The 21257-nt window shown below is 55.1% G+C and overlaps 1 protein-coding gene across 2 annotated transcripts; it reads right to left on the bottom strand.

The window, feature by feature from the left end:
* Positions 1-564: 564 nt before the first annotated feature.
* GPR157 (G protein-coupled receptor 157) lies at positions 565-10666 on the bottom strand. 2 transcript variants are annotated; one of them, XM_066202968.1, is made up of 5 exons: positions 10290-10666; positions 4665-4878; positions 2852-3040; positions 1876-2144; positions 565-1273 (listed from the first exon to the last, which is right to left on the bottom strand). In XM_066202968.1, exons 1-4 carry the CDS (start codon positions 10664-10666, stop codon positions 1911-1913), a joined length of 1014 nt encoding a protein of 337 aa, XP_066059065.1. In that variant the 3' UTR covers positions 565-1273; positions 1876-1910. The 2 variants fall into 2 exon arrangements, with proteins under 2 accessions (XP_066059065.1, XP_066059066.1); XM_066202969.1 differs by lacking the exon at positions 565-1273 and adding an exon at positions 1557-1573.
* Between the last annotated feature and the right edge of the window lie 10591 nt (positions 10667-21257).

Here is a 21257-nt window from a genome sequence, read left to right as displayed (position 1 = left end):
GGGCAAACTTAGTTTCCAGGACAGTAAATCTGCTGGAGAACATCAGTGGTGAGCTCTAAAGGTGATGTTTGGGCAGGAGCTGGCAGCCAGGCCTGCTGCAGAGTGCTCACTGCAATGCCCACCCTTTGGGTATATTTTATACAGATATATACCCAAATATATAATATATATGTACTCTGTGGGATGGCCTGAGACATCCCAGAGAACATATCCATGAGTGACACCTTCTCACCTGCATTTTGGGGAGGAATTGCACGTTCAGGCGAGGCTAATTGGATATTCTGGGCCCCTGAGCTACAACAGGTGAAACAAGGATTTGAGAACTAAATGAAAACCAGTCACACAGAGACCCTGCTTTATCAGCTGTACACACAAATTGATTTGATTGATTGGCTCCCAGTCAAACAGGAGAGTGGGCTGGGCACGCTGCCCCCCAGCAATGGGAAAGGGCTGGATCCACAAGGGCTCTGCAGGAACAGCAGCAGGGCTGGGGCTCTGGGACCAAGAACCAGAGCAGGTCCTGGCTTTGCTGCACAAATGCAACGCTGGGCAGCATCCTGGTAAAGAAACTGAACTTTATTTTGTAAAAGTTGGAGAAAATACTTAAAAAACCAAGCAAGTGAGGAGCTGTGAATGAGGTAAAAGATTATCTCCAAACGGCACACGAAGCCCCATCCCCTCCCCAGCCTGACCCAAGGCACAAAGCTCAGGAGCCCAGAGCAGGCAGGGTCCTGTCCCTGCTGCAGCCGGGGGGCACATCCCGATGTCCCTGAGCACCGAGGAGCCGGCAGGGCTCTGACTCCCTCGGGAAAAGCCCCGTGCTGCCACCACAAACCCCGACAGTGCCAGCCCTGAGCACGCAGGAGGGATAAACATCCGTCACCAGCACAGAACAAACAGCGCTGCCCCCGCTCCAGGGAGGAGCAGGAGCCAGGCTGGAGCTCCCGGGAAGGTTCCCACACCACACTGAAATCCCTGCCCAGGACAGTCCTTCCAGCAGCTCCTGAATTTCCTGTCCCCACAGAGCTTGTTCCCCTCACCACACGTCGGCCTCGCCAGGCAGAAGAGCAAGACCCCAAAGGAGTTCTCAGGGGAAGGAGGGGAGATGAACTGGGGTGCAGCAGAACAGCCTCTTCCAGAGGATCCTGACACGGCTCGGGAGCTGAGGCTGCGAGTGTGAGGGAGGAGCGGGACCTCTCCAGGGCTCAGCCTCTCCAGCGCTGCTTTCCCCGGGCTGCAGCTCCCTCTGTGGGACTGTGCCACCACCCCTGACCTGCAGGAACAGTGACAGTCACACTCCAGGGCTGTGCCGCCACCCCTGACCTGCAGGAACAGTGACAGTCACACTCCAGGGCTGTGCCACCACCCCACACCTGCAGGAACAGTGACAGTCACACTCCAAGGCTGTGCCACCACCCCACACCTGCAGGAAGAGTGACAGTCACACTCCAGGGCTGTGCCACCACCCCTGACCTGCAGGAACAGTGACAGTCACACTCCAGGGCTGTGCCACCACCCCACACCTGCAGGAACAGTGACAGTCACACTCCAGGGCTGTGCCACCACCCCTGACCTGCAGGAAATGTCACCCTGGCACATCCCTCCAAAAGCCTTTCCCAGGGCTCTCCAATGGGAAAAGGCAAAGTGAGACCACGGAATCCCTTTGGGATCTTTTTGGGAGTGGTTTTTTCTGCTGTTTTGTTTTCCCTTAAGCCAAGTTGGTGACAATTTTACTTTCTCTCTTCAAGGCTGGCTCCAAACGAACTGAACACAGCATGATACTGTCCCCTGTCCCTGCTCCCTGTCCCCTGTCCTGCTCCCAGCCCTCCCATCCATGCACAGGCCCAGCAGGAAAGGCTCACTCTGGAGTTTTACCATGAGAGGAGGAACCAGCAGCAGCCGGGGCCAGCTCAGGTGCTGGAGAGCAGCGGCTTCGTCTGCCCGGGGCCGGGCACGTCCTTGTCCCTGTCCTTGTCCCTGTGGGGCTGTGGGTGCTGCCAGGAGCTCTGGGGTCCCTGCCTGGGCCAGTCCAGCTGCTCACAGTGGCCACAGCAGAGGAGGGAGAGCAGCTTGTCCCGGACCACCCGCGTGCACAGCACGAACATGATGCAGTTGGCTCCTCCTTGGAACGTGTTCCCAATTCCCTGGAAAGGAAGGCAAGGAATCACCCAGAGGAGAGCAAACACCCTGGCAGAGCGGCTGCAGCACCGACAGTCACCCACTCCGAGAACAAGGAACTCAGAAGAATGAGCTTGGGTTTATTGGGGGGGAGGTTTTGTTTGCTTTTTGGGGGTTTTTTGGTTGGTTGGTTTGTTTGTTTTGGGTTTTTTGGTTTGGTTTTTTGGTTTGTTTTTTGGGTTTTTTGGTCTGGGTTTTTTTCAGGGTTGTTTGTTTTTTTTTTTTGTTTGGTTTGTTTTTTTTTTTTGAGGGGTTTGTTTGTTTGGGGTTTTTGTTTGTTTGTTTGTTTTGGGGAGGATTTTTGGGTTTTTGTGGGGTTTTTTTCCTCTGTTTTCACCCGAAAACAGAGCGGGGGGCTGCCGTGTGCTGGCGGGCAGGAGCGGGCCGAGCCCCGCAAGAGGACACACACCCAACACTCCCGCCGGAGCAGCTCTCCCTTCAGCGCTCGCCCCGTCCACCCCTGCCGCTGCAGCTTTCCTCTGCAGCCACTAGATGCTGCTGGAACAGCTCCTGCTGCATTGCTGCAGCATTGCTGCTGCCCGGGCATGCCGGGCAGGGCTCACCTGAGGCCGCAGGTGTTCTTGCAGCGCTCCATCCCGCCCCCAGAAGATCGCGATTTGTCGGGAGGCCAAAGCCGTGCCTCCCCCGGGCTGCATCTCCCGCAAACACTCACGTGCAGCACCACCAGCACCGAGTTCTGCACCGCGGGGGAGTCGCAGAGCGTGAGGACGAAGCGCACCGTGCTCCAGATGCGGAGGAAGATGAAGATGAGGGGGATGAGGATCAGCTTCTTGTCCGCGATGCTGGAGCGGGGCCGCGGGGCCGCCGGCAGGAGGGGCCGGTACTCGGAGAGGGCGGCGTGCTGGGGACGGACAGACACACGGACATCATCAGCACGGGCGTGCTGGGGACGGACAGACACACGGACATCATCAGCACGGGCGTGCTGGGGACGGACAGACACACGGACATCATCAGCACGGGCGTGCTGGGGACGGACAGACACACGGACATCATCAGCACGGGCGTGCTGGGGACGGACAGACACACGGACATCATCAGCACGGGCGTGCTGGGGACGGACAGACACACGGACATCATCAGCACGGGCGTGCTGGGGACGGACGGACACACGGACATCATCAGCACGGGCGTGCTGGGGAGGGACGGACACACGGACATCAGCACAGCCCCAAAGGTGGGAGGGACGGACACACGGACATCAGCACAGCCCCAGAGGTGGGAGGGACGGACACACGGACATCAGCACAGCCCCAAAGGTGGGAGGGACGGACACACGGACATCAGCACAGCCCCAAAGGTGGGAGGGACGGACACACGGACATCAGCACAGCCCCAGAGGTGGGAGGGACGGACACACGGACATCAGCACAGCCCCAAAGGTGGGAGGGACGGACACACGGACATCAGCACAGCCGCACAACCCTGGGACAGTCCCGGGGCTGTCCCCAGAGCAATCGGAGCCCCGCGTCCCGCAGGAGGGTAACACGGGCAGCACACCCTGGGGAAGGCCGGCACTCCCGCTGGAGCCGGGCCGGGACACCGCGGGAGGCTCCGTGCGCTGCCCCGAGCCCCGGGGTGAGAGCAGGACAGCGCCTGCCCTCAGCTCGCCGGGGCGGGCAGGGACAGCGGCGAGCCCAGCGATCCACCCCTGGCACAGGCGGCAGCGAGCCCGGCTCGGGTTTCCAGCAGGTCACGCTGCTGTCTCCGAGCACGGCTGGGACAGCCTGTCCCGCCTGCTGCACGCAGGTGATGCTGACAGGCACCAGCAAACCTTCCCTTCCCAAATTCCCTCATTCTCCCAAACCGCCTGCAGGATCCTGCCCTGACCAGGGCTGTGTTTATCCCCACAGCTGCACCACAGGCAGAGGCAGGAATTTCCAGGAGGAGAAATTTCCATCTACCCACACGTGGGGCTTTTTTCCCTAACACAGCTCAGAGAGGGAAGGAACATCTGGGTGCAGCTCCTTCTGCCGCTCTCATCTGGATTTGTGTGCTACGCAAATGCTGTCCTGGACGCCTCATTCTGTGTGCTCACAAGTTCCAAACCCCTGCTAGGACAGGGACTCTCCTGTGTGGTGCCCGAAGCCTTCCTGGACTCCCAGGCGGAGCTTTGAGCTGCCAGCACAAAATAACATTCATCAGCACAAGCTCTCGTTGGAGACACTAAAAGCACTGAGGTCTGAGGATCCCAATCTCGCTACAAGTGGAACTGCAGAAAACTGATTAAGGCCGAGCTTGTCCTTCACATTCCGTTTCAATTCTTGCTGTAGCATTTCCCTCATGAGCATCCCACAGCAGCTGCTCGTTTTCAAAGGGCTTTTACATCCTGCTTGTGCTAAGTCACTGCGTGACGGCGCTGCTGCACCAGCGCTGGGGACATCGCAGGGTCCTGAAGCAGCTGCTGCACAAGGAGCCAGAAACGCAGAGTACAGGGGGATGGGATCACCCGGCAGAGTACTCACTGCTCTGTTGATGTGCTTCCTGATGAGGATGTAGAGCACGGGCAGGGTGACATAGGCCAGCATCTCCCAGACCTTTCCCGTCAGCAGCATCCACAGCAGCCGGTCCTCGGCGGCCAGGTCCACCCAGCACCAGCCCACAGAGACGTTGGAGGCGTCGTAGCCGATCTTCCTCAGGGCCACGGCGGCCACCGTGATGGCCAGGGGGACGCCCCAGCTGAGGGAGGGCACAGAGAACCAGGGTCAGAGCCAGCAGCAGCCCCAGGTCAGCCCCCACACCTCGGGAAAAGGGGGGCAGCCCTGGGGATCCTCCCCCAGACAGGCTCAGCCCAGGTTAGTGCTCATCCCAGGTAAGGGGAGGTGGCCAACAGGTGCTGGACTGATGTCAGGATGCATCATGAACCAGGGCTGCAAATCCCCCTCCCGGGGACCCGCCGTGGGAATGAGGGGCAGAGCGGCAGGGATGTGTGTGGGCCTGAGAGATTTTTAGCCTGCTAGCGGCTGCTGACTTTCTCCCCAAGGAAAAATTTCTCAAGAAAGCTTCTCCTCAAAACAATCCTGGCAAACAACTCTCCCCCCTCAGAACAATCTTTCTCCAGGTGGTGTTTTGCTGTTTCTCTGGTTTAACCCACGGGATCAGAGAGGTGTTGTTCCTATTCACCAACCATGGTAAGTCTACATGGGAACACCTGATAAAAGGCAGTAAGAATTAGACAATAAAAGCCTTTTTCCTATGCTCTTTGCCTTCTGAAATATTTGGAGTCTCACATCTTTCTTTTGTGCCCTACAAGGACAGACGTGCTGCTCCCTGAGCTGGCCTGCACAGAGGGCAGCAGGAGCCATCCCTGCCCTCCTCCCCTTCCCTCCTGGCCACAGGGAGCTTGGGGATTTGCCAAGGCCAGGGCACTGTAAAATGTGATTTTCCTGCAGGTCCCAGCCAGCTGATCCCGAGCTTTGGGAGCACGAGCAGCCAAGTCCCAGCTGATTCCAAAGTGGAACACAAAGAAATCCACAACTCCGTTCTGTCAGTGGTTTGCATGCTTTGCTTTTAAGTGGAGGTGTAGTCAGTATTTCGGGAGCAAAAATGTAATTTCTGAAGGACAAAGAGCCGGGGGAAAGTCCTGGCAGTAACAGCAAAAAGCCAAGAAAGCAAAGAGGAGCCACATTCCCTTCACTTGGAGCTGTGACTTCGGCTTCTCACCTGACAGCAGAGGCAAACACAGGGAAGCATTTAGGAGAAAAATACCGGGGGTGACACACTCGAATTAAGTCAGTCAGCAGCCTGGGCTGCCTACAAGAAACCATGAGGAGGAACAGAAAAATCCCTCCGGCCCAAACAAAAATGACACCACAACAGTGCCAGGATGTGTCACCTGCCCTCCCCAGAGAGAGGGACAGGCTCAGGCTGAGCTTCCACAACCCTCCTGGTCTCCCCACGTGCAGAGAAAACAAATCCACGGCTGCCTTGCTCTCCTAAGTCTTCCCCTGACAGCCCGGAGCAGCTGCAGGGAGCATGGAAAGGATCTTGTCCCCCAAAACCAGACACAGCAGACTGGGGAGGCGAAGAGCAGCTGCCTTGACCAGATCATCTGAAATTCCATGGCCCAACCGTAGAAACACAGATAATCCCATGACATCAGGTTTCGAAAACACCCCATTTCCCACTCTTCAATAATGTCTGGGTTCACCTACTCACAAAAGAAACAGATGAAAATATAAGGCTGTAAAAAAAGTTTTGAGTCAACCCTTCAGCCCGTTGGGAACATTTTGTTTCAGGGTTCAGCTGGGAACAGGCAGTGCTAATCCCAGCCAGTGCTGTTATTTAAGGACAGTGGTGCTGCAGGAAGCCCTCCCCACTCTGTTATCAGAGCAGACTTCTAAAAACATCCCAAACGTCACCAGCACCAGGAGAGTTTCCACACAATTCAGGAGTTGCTTTGGTAAAACCGGCGATTTTCTCGGAAAACAAATAAAAATGCAAAGACATTTCATTCTCAGCACTCCTGGAAGAACTGAGCACTGAGGTAGAGAATTCAAGAGAAATGGCACTTCCTTAGAAAAAATCATTTAAAGGCACACAGGCACCAACAAAAAGGAAGTGAATTAAGAAATTAATTTGGCTAAATAATGATCTCGTCAACCAGCTGAAACGGAAAGAGAATTTAGATAAAAGCAGGTCAGATTATGGGGATGCAAGACAGGGCAGCGTAAGTGCAGACACAGGGAGGCCACAGGAGGAGAGAACTCACCACGAAGAAATGGACGTAAAAACCTTCAGGAGACAACTGGTGAAAGGAAGAATAAAAACTGCTGCATAACAGGAGGTTAATTTTCACTGGAGGAGCATGCTGGGATCAGAGGGATATTCACCACTAACACCAAGCAGAAGGATCACCAACAAAGTGAAATTAGGAAGGGCCTAGGAAGGAGACAGACATTTCCATGAACTTCAGCTCCAATTCAGCAATGGGAAGGAGAACTGAGACTGGTGATTCAGTTGTTCTTGAGAGCTCCTAAATGACAGACTGGGGAGAGCTGCCAAATGTCAGAGCTGTTACTGAGCCGGGAGAATGGAGGAACTGAAGAACAGGACTCCTCACCCCAGGTGTGTGTCAGGACTGGAAGGAAAAGGATCCAAGACAACAGAGAGGCAGAAATATCCCTCTGAGCCCCAGGGAGCAGTTGTGTAGGCTGGGCCTCTCCAAAGCACACTTGGATGCACACAGTGTGGGAGAGAAGGGAAGATGACTCCTCCTTCCTGTCAAAAGGCTGGAAATCCAACCTGTGACACAGACACAACAGTATTTACTCCTCCAATACAGCTCCTGGTAATCTATGAATAAAAAAATCATCCATGCCAGCAGATCTTTGCACAGTCACACCAAAACCGGGCAAGGCGAGTTCCCCCCAGCCCCAGCAGTGCTCAGCTCGCCTTGCCCTGGTTTTCTGGGGTCAGGTTTCTCAATAAGCACACTTTGATTTATGCTGCACAGCTGCTTTCCCCCCCCCGGGGGCTCTCACAAGCAGGTGATTTGCTGTCACCTGCCTGCACAGGTCAGACAAGGAGCCATCCAAGGCAGGCCTGCAGGCACTCCCTCCTGGGGACAGGAATCCTCACTCTGGAAGGAGGGGAAAATCAGGATGTCCCAGGCAGGTCCAGGAAGGAGCTCTGAGCACACCTTGGGACCAGAACCCCAAACCTGCCCCAGTTCAACCCTGCAAGAGGCAGCCCATGAAAGGGTGAGATGAGCAGGGCAGGAAAGGACCCAGGCACTCCATGGACGTGAAAACATACACATGGTTATAAATGTGCGTATATATATAGATAAAACATATATTTTGATATATAGGCATGCATATGTTAGAGATTTTTTTTAAGTAAGGATGTTTATGGTTATAATGATCTGCACAGCCTGGTCAGGAAACGAAAACCCTTTCAAATGTTGCCAGCAATTGGCACCAAAAGCCAAGCAGGGAACAATCCCAAGGTGGGCTCTGACTGTCTGGTCCATTCCTCACCCTGAGCTTGGATCAACTTCTCCCACAACAAAGGTGATGTTTTCCAAGCAGTGATACGTGACACTCGGAAATTCAGGGGCACTGAGGCAGCCTGCTCGTTTGCTGCATGCCAGAACTCACATTCTACAGCTACCTAAGTGTTTCCAAAGCCGGCTGCAGGCTTGTTCTCAAAGCTCATCTGAGCTCAGCAAGTTTCAGACCAAAGCAGAGGCTGCAGCTCTCCAGCCCAGAACTGGTGGATGTGTTACCACAGGAATCCCCGTGGCACGGACCTGTCTGACGGGCTTGATCCACCGGCACATCCTGATTTCCCTCAGGAAAATCCCAGGTCCTGACTCCCAACATGTGTTTAGTCAGCTCCATCTCCAAGCATCATGTCCAGAATTTCATTTCTCAGGTGACTACAGGAGAGCAGGGAAGTAAAACAGGACGATGCGTCACCAGGGGATGGGCACAGAACACGTCCTCACTTGTTTTCCCTGGCTTTTCAGACAGCTCAAAAAGCAGAAGCAGCTTTAAACACTGGCTCTGCAGAGAGCAGGAGGTATTTACAGACCAGAACCTGATCACAGGTGCTCAACAGCCCTTAAAAAGAGCAAATGGTGCTGATCAATACCAAGCACTGAAGATGACAACTCATTTTTACTGTAAAGAACCGAAAATCGAACAAATTCACCCAGAAGCAGCCCGGTCTGAGCATCTCTCCCTGTGTGTCATGGGGTTAGAGCACTCTCCCAGGATTTTTACCGTTTTTGGAGCGCACAGCCTGCAGCCAGAGCTGCTTCAGTGGCTCTGCTCTCTCCACACTTGGTAGCATTAAACCAGCTGGAGAACCTGAAGCACAGACAAAAGCCACACAAGCAATTAGCAGAGGGGAAAACTACAAATAGGCCAGATTTGCCTGAGCTCTTTGATGTGCCTGATGGAGCCAGGATGCCCACGAAGGAGTCAGACTTGTTTTTCATATCCATTAAGCAACATGTGGCTCTCTACCAGCATCCTGTCCTCACCACAGCTCTCAGAGGGCAACTCTCTATTTACTCCAGATGAAATAACATAAATCCTCCTCCAGTGCATCTCCTCTCAGCTTCAGCCGCTCCGTGGTGTGCCCAGGGCCGTGGGCAGTGCCCTCAGCTCCTCACACAGCCCCCGTGGGAGCAGCAATTCCAGCAGGCAGGAGCTGGAGTCCCTCCCTGGTTCAGCCTCAAACTCTCTCCATCCTCACCTGGACTCAGCTCTGCTGCAATCAGCTGCCAAACGATGCTGCCTGAAACTAAAAGGTGACAAATATTTGACTAAGAAACCCAAGAAAATTCTCTGCTTGTCCTGAGGGCTTTTTTTTTTTTTTCCCCTTTTAAACCAGATCACTCCTCTTATAATTTATTGCAAAAGCTTGGCAACACGGGGGACTAAAGGATCACTGTTTCGCTCAGCGTGGACGTAGCACATGATTCCACAAGCTCCAATTGCATAATGAAAGTTTTTGCTAAACATGACGTGGAAAATCAGTGCCCCAAATAGCAGCAACTGAGACACAGAGCTACTCTGTGGTCTGGTTTGTCTTGCTTTCAATCCAACACGCCTAAACAACCCTCAGAGTGCTCCTCTAGCAGATTCATCACCTGTGGACAACATTCTCCTGTGAGTATGGAATTACAGCAACCTGCCCGGGCAGAGGGGAAGGATCCCAGAGCAGGCCGACAGGGGGAAGGTGGGGACCTCGGAAACAGACCCCAAAAACACGGCAGCCTGGGCAGCGGCAGGCAGGCATCACACACATCACACACGCCAGGTTTGTTCCATCACTTCTGGAACACCAGAGCAGGCTGGAGGGAAAGCAGAAGGATTCTCAGCCATCAGAACCCGCCAGAGATTTTTCCAAGTGACCTTGAACAAAAAAAAGCTTCAACATCTCCACGTCTCCAGCTCCTCACTTGGGAAGGGGAAGGGGGAACAAGCAGCTTGGTTAAAATACAGCAAAATCCCTGTTCCAAAGGAATGAGAGGGGAAGAAGAGGAGGAGGAGAAGAGCACACAAGCGACCCCCGAGGCTCCATCAGGAGGGAGCACAGGGCAGTGCCTGCGGGTCCTGGCAGCTCACAGCACCCACCTGACGGCGTGGAAGGCCCAGAGCAAGGAGGGGCCCGCGGGGCAGCCCCTGACGATGGTCAGGTACAGGTAGAGGGCGATGGCCATGGTCCAGAAGAAGGAGCTGGTGTTGGCGAAGGTGGACAGGGCGCCCTGCAGGACGCAGTCCCACGAGGTGCTCTGGAAGTCCCGCAGCACGCCGTAGAAGTAGGAGAGGGCGGAGAGCAGGTCGGCCAGGGACAGGTAGAGCAGCAGCTGCCGCGGCCGCGTCCGCAGCTCGGGCCAGCGCGCCTGGGAGCAGAGCAGCAGCGCCGAGCCCGCGCAGGACAGAGCGCACGACACCAGCACCGCGCCCCGCTCCGCCAGTGGAACCCGCGTGGGCGGCAGGGGGGCGGCCATGGGCCGGGGACAGCGGGGGGACAGCGGGGGGACAGCGGGGGGACAGCGGGGGGACAGCGGGGGAGAATGGAGGGACAGCGGGGGGACAGCGGGGGGAGAATGGAGGGACAGCGGGGGGAGAATGGAGGGACAGCGGGGGGACAGCGGGGGGACAGCGGGGGAGAATGGAGGGACAGCGGGGGGACAGCGAGGGGACAGCGGGGGAGAATGGAGGGACAGCGAGGGGACAGCGGGGGAGAATGGAGGGACAGCGGGGGGACAGCGGGGGAGAATGGAGGGACAGCGGGGGGACAGCGGGGGGACAGCGGGGGGACAGCGGGGGGACAGCGGGGGGACAGCGGGGGGACAGCGGGGGAGAATGGAGGGACAGCGGGGGGACAGCGGGGGGACAGCGGGGGACAGAGGGGGACAGAGGGGGACAGAGGGGGACAGAGGGGAGAGAGCGGGATGGAGCGAGGAGACAGCAGAGAGGAGCGAGAGGACAGCGGGCGACAGCGGAGAGGAGCGAGGCGACAGCGCGATGCAGCCCCGCGGGACGGGCGCGCTGTGGCCGCAGTGACCGGCCCGCTCTGTCCGCAGTGACCGGCCCGCTCTGTCCGCAGTGACCGGCCCGCTGTGGCCGCAGTGGCCGCACCGCAGTGACCGGAGCGGCCGCAGTGACCGGAGCGGGGCCCGGCAGCGCAGCAGCCGCCGGAGCAGCCCCGGGAGCGGCGGGGCCCGACCCGCCCCCGTCATGTGAGAGCGGCCCGGCCCCCGCCCGAGGGATCCCCGCCGGGACCGGGACAGGGATCGGGACAGGGATCGGGACAGCGACACCGGGACAGGGACACGGGACAGCGACACCGGGACAGGGATCGGGACACGGACACCGAGACAGGGATCGGGACACGGACACCGAGACAGGGATCGGGACACGGACAGGGACACCGGGACACGGACACCGGGAGCCGCTCCCGCCGGGGCGCACGGAGCGAACCCACCGCGGCCCCGCAGCCCAAAAAACTTTTTTTTTTTTTTTGCCTTTCAATCAAAACACGCGCCCTGGCCGCCGAGAGCAGCGCGACAGGAGGGAGCGAGACAGGAATAAACGCCCGGGCTGCTGTCATCTCCTCTCCTTCACTATCCACACCTCCTTCCCCAAGGACAGCGCACAGTCACCTCCCTGCTGAGCCAGAGCTGCCGGCTTTGTACACACATTTATACACAAGTTACTTCCTTTGGAAACAAGATCTTCTTTCAACGCACCGTAATTACCACGCAGTTAAACCTCAGTCAAGCAGGCTTGACGTGTTTAGGAATTTATTTTGGAGGGTGAAGCCTTCTGCAGGTTCTTTATAGCAAAAGGAAGCTGCAGCAACTCGCATTTCCCCCGCACACAACCCGACAGCAAGAGCTTTTTAAACTTTATCCTTACTGCAGGCTTTCTTTAGCTACCCTCTGACCCCTCAAAAAAAACCCAAAAAACCACCACGAGACAAAGCTTTGTCAAGGCTGCGTTCCCAGTTGTTGCTCTTACACATTCTTGGCTTCCCCCTCGTTCCCTGGTTTCCCTTTCCCCCCTTTTACAGCACAAGCCCCACCTATCAAACACAGACACACCAGGCCGGCAAACACCCTGCCCGGCGAGCGCTGCTTTTATTTCGGGTGATGGATGTGGCCCCACAACACAGCTTAATTAAATCTTGCCAGATGAGAGAGTCAGGATGAATGCAGAACTTGCATTTCCACCGACTTGTGGCTGTGATTCACATATCCCTTTCTCCTCAGTTCTAAAAAACCCCAGCTCGTCAGGCCATCATAAACTGTTGAAATAAAAACCAGAGGAATGGATCTTTGCCTTAACAATCACAAGTAGGACAGGCAGAGGATTTTCTGCCGGGTCTCCCCCTGTTTTCTAAAGCACGACCATGGGAAGTTTGCACACAGATGTCACCACTCAACAGCAGGGCATCCTCGGAGTTTGTGCTTCAAAAATGAGCAACAAAAGGCCAATAATTCTTACTAAAGATTCCCATCACCTTCCAAGACACTCAGCGTCTCTGTGGCGTTCCTGTCACCTGCCGTCGTCACCTCCCCGCTGCAGGGCAGGGCAGGGCGGCAGCTGTCCCTGCCTGAACACACGCTCCTCCTCCAGCCCCAAGGAATCTGCAGTTGCCCAGAGAACAGAAATATTCGGGCACTGCCCAAAGACACATCTCCATTCAAAGGCAGCACTGGCTGCGGCTCAGGAATAAAAATCTAAGGAAGCTGCTTGTCGTGTAGCAACGCATACAATGAAAATTCCCCGCTCAGAATTTCACCTTCAGACGCTTTTCGCAGCACAGGGAGATAAAGCAACATGGTATTTGGTGAAAAGACACAGAAAAGCTCTTTTAATGACTGGAATTCACCCCACCAACTACCAAAAGAGCTTTCTGACACACAGGCTGCACTCTGCATAAAGCACCGGGTGAGCTGTAACTACATAAATTTACCTCCACTGTGAGACAGAAGGTACTGATAAAACCTTTTAATTTATTTTTTTTTAATGGCTTCAACAAGGAGTTTTCACTCTGCCTTTGCAGCTGGGTGGGAAGCTGGGCTGAGGCACAGTTCTCCACTTACCGGGAACCTGGTCCTATGCCTTGGGGCTCTTTAGTGCTGATGAGGAGCCCACAGCACCTCTGCACATCACAGGCAGTGCCTTCACTGTGCTGCTCCCCTGGACTCAGCGCCACGTCCGTGGGACACTTTCATCAGAGATGAAGACGCTCCACGGGAGAGCACAGGGGCAGAAGTTCTGCTCTGGCTCTGTTTTACTCCCCTGAAACGCTCCAAGCTCTGGGCTGGGCTGGGCAGGGAGGAGCTGCTGGGCTGAACCGCTGCCTCACACCCCAGCTCGGGGCACAGATGTGTGAGGAAGGAAAACCTCTGCCCCCTTTATAGGTTTGGGTGTTTTTTTATCAGAAACCTTTTGGTTGCTGATGTCCGTGCTGCCTTTAGCACTCTCACTTTAAGGCCACAGATGGAGTGACAGCTCTGACTCCCAGTGTCCCCAGCATGCACAGACACTGTCCCCAGCACAGCATAGACACTGTCCCCAGCACTCCCACTGTTCCCAGCACAGACACCCAGTGTCCCCAGCATGCACAGACACTGTCCCCAGCATGCACAGACACTGTCCCCAGCACTCCCAGTGTCCCCAGCATGCACAGACACTGTCCCCAGCACTCCCAGTGTCCCCAGCATGCACAGACATTGTCCCCAGCACTCCCAGTGTCCCCAGCACAGCACAGACACTGTCCCCAGCACAGCACAGTGTCCCCAGCACAGCATAGACACTGTCCCCAGCACTCCCAGTGTCCCCAGCACAGCACAGACACTGCCCCCAGCACTCCCAGTGTCCCCAGCATGCACAGACAGTGTCCCCAGCACTCCCAGTGTCCCCAGCATGCACAGACAGTGTCCCCAGCACTCACAGTGTCCCCAGCATGCACAGACAGTGTCCCCAGCACTCCCAGTGTCCCCAGCACAGCCAGACATGGTCCCCAGCACTCCCAGTGTCCCCAGCACTCCCAGTGTCCCCAGCATAAGCTCAGCTCCCAGCAGAGGTCACTGCCGGCCCAGCACAAGGACAGCTCTCCCATCACCGCCGTCCTGCTCTAACCGGGAGGAGCCTCCAACAGCAGCAGAGGGACCTGGCTCACCTTTCCCTGTGCCTGCATCACAGCCACAGCTCACACTTTCAGCCCGGAGAAGTTGAGTCCAGTTTCACTGAACCCATAAAAAGTACAGTTAAAAAGCAGATGAGCACTGCAATAAGCAGAACCCTTCAATGTCTGAGATCTCAAACCACCGCGCAGCTGATTCCAGCCAAGGAAGGCAGAACAATTGCTCCTTACACTCATCAGCTTCTCGGGGCTCAGCCTGGGGACAATTAACACACACAACTGCCACCCTCCCCCGAGGAATCCAGAATTGAGCCCTGCACACGCCTCAGCACAGCCTGGGACTGTGTGAGACCCTGGGACACACGCCTGACCCCGGAACTGCAGCACAATTTAGAATAAAAGGCAGCCAAGAGTTTTACCAGCACCTGAGCTCTTCGTTTCCAGGGCGATGGGAGCATTCTCCTGAGCCGTCCCCTGATCCTCGGGGCTTGGGCTGGAAGGAAAGCCAGGGCAGCGGCTGAGGGAAGGCTCCTGGAAGAGCTGAAAACCCTCATGCTTGTCCTTTGGGGCTTTTTCCAGCCTGTGGCCAAAAAAACAATCCTCATTTCTTGTACTCCTGGCACAGATTAAGGACCTAATCCTTGGCTTCATTAACCCCTTCCCCCCCATAATACGGAGAGCTTTTGATACAGCTCAGCTGAGAGACACCCAGGGCTGCTCAGAAAGTTCCAGAACGTTCTCTCAGAGCCTCCAGAACCATCTCTGAGCAGCTGCCCCCCTCCAGACACCTTTCCTCAAGGGGATTCAGAAGACTCAAGTAAAAAACTCACAAGGAAATGCCTTCCCTAGGCACGTACCAAGGAAAAGGAGCAGCAGTGCAGGCAGTTAAAGAGGAGCAGGAATTCCATCCACCTGAATTCCAACTCCCCCCCAGGAGCCAGATGTGTCACCCAGCCTGGGGGCAGGACCCCCCTCATGGCATCACAGGGACTGAAAATGAGGGAATTAAAGCTAGTTTTGGCTCGTTCCACCTCCTCTGGACACACTAACTGAAAATAAACTGAATTAAAGGTGGCTTTAATTTATTCCCGGTCCTCTGGAAATCCCCTTGAACCAGCCCAGCACAAGAGGCAGCTCCTGCAGTGACAAATCCTCGAGTGTTGGCAGGCTCAGGGCGGGGATGGAGGAACGGTGACCCTGGAAAAAGCTGCTGGGTGGGGATTGAGCCCCTCGTGCCCCATCCCCGGGGAGCCCAGAGCAGAGTTTGTACCCCACACACAACACCCACCCCTCAGCAGGCCCGGGGGCTTTTCTTCCAGCAAGCAGAGATCGCTCACTCATTTTAAACAGCTCCATTAGCATGAGAAAGTGTCGTCAGGCTGCAGAGATGGCACAAGGATTCCAGCCAGCACCTCTCAAAATATATTAAAAAAAAAAAAAAAAAAGCCACAGAGCAATGAGAATTTTTTTGCAGGCAGAATGTAATTAGTGAGACTGCTGGAGCCCAGCCAGCAGCAATCAACGGATTAAAAGATGCTCCAAAGTGTTGTGATAGTTATTAATTTCAAATTTAAATGAGGGGATTAACACAGGATATTTCCCTCACGCTGCGGCTGCGTGGAGAAAAATAAAGATATTAATGTTGTACATTCCACAATGAAACAGAGAATGCCACCAACAAATAGCAAAAATTACATTTAAGACCTGATGATAAGACCAGCTCAGGCTGCAGCACGGAGGGAGGGGAAAGGCACTTTGGAAAGGGCATTTACACACAATGCAAAGAGGCTGCCTCTGCACTGATCTCCCCGGAATTATCCAGTGATGTTTTTGTAATATTCTCATTACCCGTAAGAGCAAGGTGTGGACTGCACCTCGCACATTTAGCAGTTGGAAAATAGGCCAGACTGCTGGAATTTTGGGGGGCATAGCTTCTCCTGCAAACCAAACACGCTGTGCAAGGGGAAGGGCTGGGGTTTAGCACAGGTGAGACAGAAAAGCTGATGGTGAGAGCCCCAAACTGGGGGAAAAAAGCCACGGTGCCCATCCCTGAAGCCTCACTCCAGCGGTTTCCTGGAAGTGAATTGGAACAGCAAAAGCGCCAAGCAGCAAAGGGAACAACTCTGCCCCAGGGAAAGAAAGGGTGCAGGAAGCAGAGGCCTCCAGAGGCATTTGGGAAGAGCAAAGACAGAACGAAACCTGCAGCACCGAGTTCATCTCCTCTTCCTCCTGTCCGGTGCAGTGACACCCGTGACGTCCCCTGGCATCAGCCCCACGGAGCCCGCGGAGGGGCTGAGCGAAGCCCAACAATGTGCAGCACTTCTAGGGCAGTATACTTGCTGATTGCTTCCTCGACTATTGCTCACAACAACCAGCTAAGACACTGCCAAAGAAACACTCACAGCTGGCTTCACACCGGGGGAGCTGGGGCAGCGGGGCTGGAATCCTCCTCTCCTCTCCTGCACTCCGGGTCAGAGCCTGGGGACAAACACAGAGTCAGGGAAGAGCTGCAGCAGTGCTGGAAAAAAAAAAAAGCTCTCAAGGGAGAAGACGCTCAAACTCATAAACGCACAGTTATCCTGTCCCTTAACCCCAAATCCTGCTTAGGGCCTGTAAAACTACCAATATTAGCAAGATAAACCCATTGACTTGTCTGTGATCCGTATTTATCTCAAGTCTCCCGCAGCACCACTCAGGCAGGACAGTGGAACAATAAAGTGTTTCCAAATGCTGAAGAGTCTGAGATGCAAAACCCGTTTAAATATAACGATATAAACATAAACAATACCACAATAAACCTGTTGGTGTGTTCACTGCACTGCTCGGGGGCACAGAGGCTGGACGGGAAGAGAATTCACAGGGAACACAAAGGGAGAAAAGGCACCAATACTCACCTGCACTGGAGGCAGGGCACTTTGCCGTTACACACTGCAGCAGCCCGGGGTACACGAGCCCCGGGGTTATCCAGCGTTCCCGCAGCCCTCAGCTCCTGGAAACACAGTGGGACACGCGGGAAGGCAACCTGCAGGACAAAGGAACTTGTTCCCCCTCCGCCTCAGGTGACTGATTGCCCAAGGGCCTCTTGTGCAACACCTGAGTGCAAAGGTGCTGCCCAGGGGGGGCCCAGGTTTCCATCAGCCCTGTCACACCCGGGGCTCCTCGGACACCCAAGCCTGCAGCCCCCCTCCCAGCGCACCAAGGCTCAAATTCCAGAAGTTCCAGGACGTGCTTTGTGTTCAGACAGCAGGACAGGGCGAGCTGAGACTCTCGGTCCTGTTTGCCCTCGCCGTGCTTTGCTCGCAGTGAAATTAAATTACATTATTATATATTTCCTCTTCCACCAAGTTCCCAGAGCCCTGCCATGCTGCAGGGAAAGGGGTGAGCACTCCGGGCTGGAGAGCAGATGTCAGAGCCCCAGACTCCTGCCTCCCACCACGTCCCCAGCACGGCCGGAGTCTGGGAGCAGATGTTTTTACAGAAGACACACAGGGACTGAAGGCAGAACTGTTGGGTTTTTAGCCGGAATCACCACCAGGCTCACTGGGATGGCAGCGCAGGAGGTGGGGACGGCTCTGTCTGACATCGCAGGGGCACACAAAGGTGACACAGGGTGCTGCGACTGCCAGGACAGCAGAGCAGTGACACCCACCGGGCACTGCCAGGGCACAGCAAGGGCTCCATCCCCAGCAGACTGCACCAATTCAAGCAAAAATCACCTCTGAGCTGTGATCTTTTCACCCCGAGGAAAAAAAGGAAACGATTCTAAACCATCAGAACCAAGAGCTGCCAACAGCACCCAGCTGCCTCTGCTGCCACACTTCCAGCCCTGGAAGGAGCTGGTTTGTTTAAACGAGCTCAACATCATCATCATCATCATCATCATCATCATCATCATCATCATCATCATCATCATCATCATCCCTCCAACGTTCCCCACCAGCACCAAGACAAGGCAGACGAGCTCAAAGGCAATTAACAGGTCAGGGACAAGCACAGCCATGGGAGAGCAAAACAATCTGGCACAGAGGAGGAAGATCCTGCTCCATCTTCCATCCTCCTCGGGGGACAGGCCAGGCTGCAGCACCGCTGCTTTGGGAACTGTGAAACTTTCCTTCGAGCCGCTAAAAACTAAACCCGACAGGGCCAGGGAAAGATGTTCTGGGGAACATCTTTGCAGCAAGGTAACGACGCTGCTTTTAATTTTCCAAATCATTTCAGCTGCCCTCTGCTGCCTGCTACCTGTAAGAATCCCCAGCGCTTTAGGAAAGGGGGAAACAAATAAATCCACACGCACAACTTAAAGAGGTGCCACTCAAAGTTTACGTGGTCACATCCAGTTGGATTTTCCATTCAAGGGCTCCACTTGCCCCAAAAAGGCAATTTCCTCTTCAGAGAAAAGATAACACATGACCTGTTTCCCTTCACATTGACTTTTGGGGGTGCTTTGCCTGGAGAGAGGAACCCCAGGCTGAAAAAACCCCAGAAATTCACTCCTGTCTGCTGGGGTGGGTGCCTGGATCCCAGCTCCTGCTAAATCTCACTGCAGGGGTGACAAAACAGCAGGAAAAAGCTGTTTGGTGGATCATGTAACAGTGAATTAGCCAATGAAGAAAACCATCCCCACAAAACAACAACAAGCTGAGGGGTGTGGGAGGTGGAAAAACTCTCCTGTTACAGAAATTCTGCATTCCGAGAAAGGTAAAAAGGTCCTGCCAGGTGAGATGTGCAGCAATCACTTTGTCAGCACAGAAATATGTGATGCCACGTTAAATGTGCTTCATTTCACCAAGCACATTTGTTTCAGTTCATCCCCTGCTTTGTGTCCTCCTCCTGCTGTCAGCGAGTGGAGTTTTACACCCTGACCAGCCCAGCCAGGCCCTGAGCTCAGAGCTGAAGAATTGCACCAAAGATCTGAGCAATTCCCACTGAAAACCTGATGTAAACAGATCCCCCTGCCTCTGGAAGCTCCAAATATTTCCTGTTGTGAGGCAGAACAAAGCTGAATGTTCATCTGTGAAAAGTTTGGGTGAAACCCAGCAAGAGGAGAAAGCTTGAGTGAAAAAGACCAAGCGACAGTTTTCACACCTGGGAAAGATTCAGGTTGAAATCCTAAATTTCCACTGCCTGTTTTAAACCAGGCTGACTTCAAAACTACCCCAGGACACTCAATGTCCTTTATTCGGGCTGTTCTAATCAAGCCTTTCTAGTCCTAAGCCCTGGAATTCAGAAGTGATGTCCGAGCTGAGTCCCCTATTCTCACCAGGATGAACTCCCATCCCAGAGGAAAATCAGCCTCAGCCTAAACAACTGCACGATTCCAGACCAAACTTCGGTGGTGGCAGAACGAGAACAAATCCTTTCCTTTTCCCCAAAGACACCAGCCTTTCCTCCTGGGAGCCTCCAGGCAGGAGAGGAAGGGCCCTGCTCCTCCAGAGACACTCGGCTTCCCCGACCTTCAGCCTTACAGACAGGCCTCCCTTCTCAAGCTAAAACTTGATAAATTTGATGAATACACATTTGATAAATTCTGCCTTTGGCTTGACACAAATCCCACAACATGAGGATCCTGAGTCGGAGTGTCCCCAGAGGCGTTCAGGTTAGTGCTGTATTATCCCACCAAACCATCCAGAAAAGGGTTCTGGGCTTTCACTCCTGGCAATGCTTATTAAGGCCTGTTATTATTGCATTCTTCTCCTCCAAGCTCCCACAGCATCCCAATTCCCCAAATGCAGCTCAACAACTCCTGGTTGCCTGGCTTTAATTGATCACACGGCAGAAACTTCCCTTAAGAGACGAACTGACAGTCCCTAGAGAGCACGGAGATCCACCAGGTCCCTGCAGGGCTGTGGCAGGAGCTGATCCAGCCGCCAGCAGTCCCTGAGGTCCAGCTGGAGGCCCAGGTGAGCCCATGGTGCTGCTCCCAGGAGAGCCCATGGTCCTGATCCCAGGTGAGCCCATGGTCCTGATCCCAGGTGATCCCATGCTCCTGATCCCAGGACATCTCACCTTCCTGCCCAGGTGATCCCACACTCCTGATCCCAGGTGATCCCATGCTCCTGATCCCAGGACATCTCACCTTCCTGCCCAGGTGGTCCCACACTCCTGATCCCAGGTGAGCACACCTTGCTGCTCCCAGGTGATCCATGCTCCTGCTCCCAGGTGATCCCACACTCCTGCTCCCAGGTGATCCCACACTCCTGCTCCCAGGTGATCCCATGTTCCTGATCCCAGCTGATCGCATGCTCCTGATTCCAGGTGATCTCCTGCTGGTGATCCCACCTTGCTGCTCCCAGGTGATCTCCTGCTCCCAGGTGATCCCAGGCCGGGCAGAGGAGCAGAGGCTCCGGGAGCTGCAGGCTCAGAGCTCCCAGGGCAGTCGCACCCCTCCGAGGGGCCGGGACTCCTCCCAGCACTGCCACCACTCCCTGCCCGGCCTGGGGAAACGGGACAACACCTCTGCCCCGAGCCGCAGGTGGCTGAGAACAAAGCAGAACCGAGAACAGAGCAGCGCGGGCAGGATGAGCTGCGGCTTTCTGTCAAACAGGCGAAAATCACCCCAAAACCCCAGGGGAAGGGCCCTGTGGGAGAGGCCAGCAGCATCCCCAGGCCAGCTGATGGTCCCCGGTCACTCAGCCCAGAGGGACACTGGGGACACTGGGCTCCCTGCTCTCACTGCAGGGACAGGTGAAAAGGCAGTTTGGTAGCCCTGGGGTCTCGCTGGAAGCTCCCAGGAGCTTCTCTCCACAAACCTTCCTGCACTCTCTGTACCAGGAGACATCCCTGAGGGATTTCAGGTCGTTGCAACACCCAAGGTCTGCAGCACAGCTCTGTTCTGTCGCTCAGTCCCCCTCTCCAGGAAATACAGACAAAAAAAGTTCCGTAAAACACGGCACAGTTAAGGATAGTGTGAAGAAAAGCTGAAGCAGCAGTATCCTCCCACC

This window comes from Chamaea fasciata, unplaced genomic scaffold (assembly GCF_029207755.1).
Source record: "Chamaea fasciata isolate MVZ Bird 193981 ecotype frontalis unplaced genomic scaffold, bChaFas1.0.hap1 SCAF_23, whole genome shotgun sequence".
NCBI lineage: Eukaryota > Metazoa > Chordata > Aves > Passeriformes > Sylviidae > Chamaea > Chamaea fasciata.
The sequence above is the reverse complement of the archived record's forward strand: the minus strand, read 5'-3'. Positions and strand labels throughout refer to the sequence as shown.

What these genes read in the sequence shown, in the direction of transcription:
- GPR157 (XM_066202968.1), bottom strand. Translation starts at nt 10,666, where the DNA reads ATGGCCGCCCCCCTGCCGCCCACGCGGGTTCCACTGGCGGAGCGGGGC. An exon ending in TGGGCCTTCCACGCCGTCAG is followed by an intron (nt 4,879 to 10,289) that starts GTGGGTGCTGTG and finishes GCCCTCCCTCAG; the next exon opens with CTGGGGCGTCCCCCTGGCCA. An exon ending in CGGTGCTGGTGGTGCTGCAC is followed by an intron (nt 2,145 to 2,851) that starts GTGAGTGTTTGC and finishes CTTCCTTTCCAG; the next exon opens with GGAATTGGGAACACGTTCCA.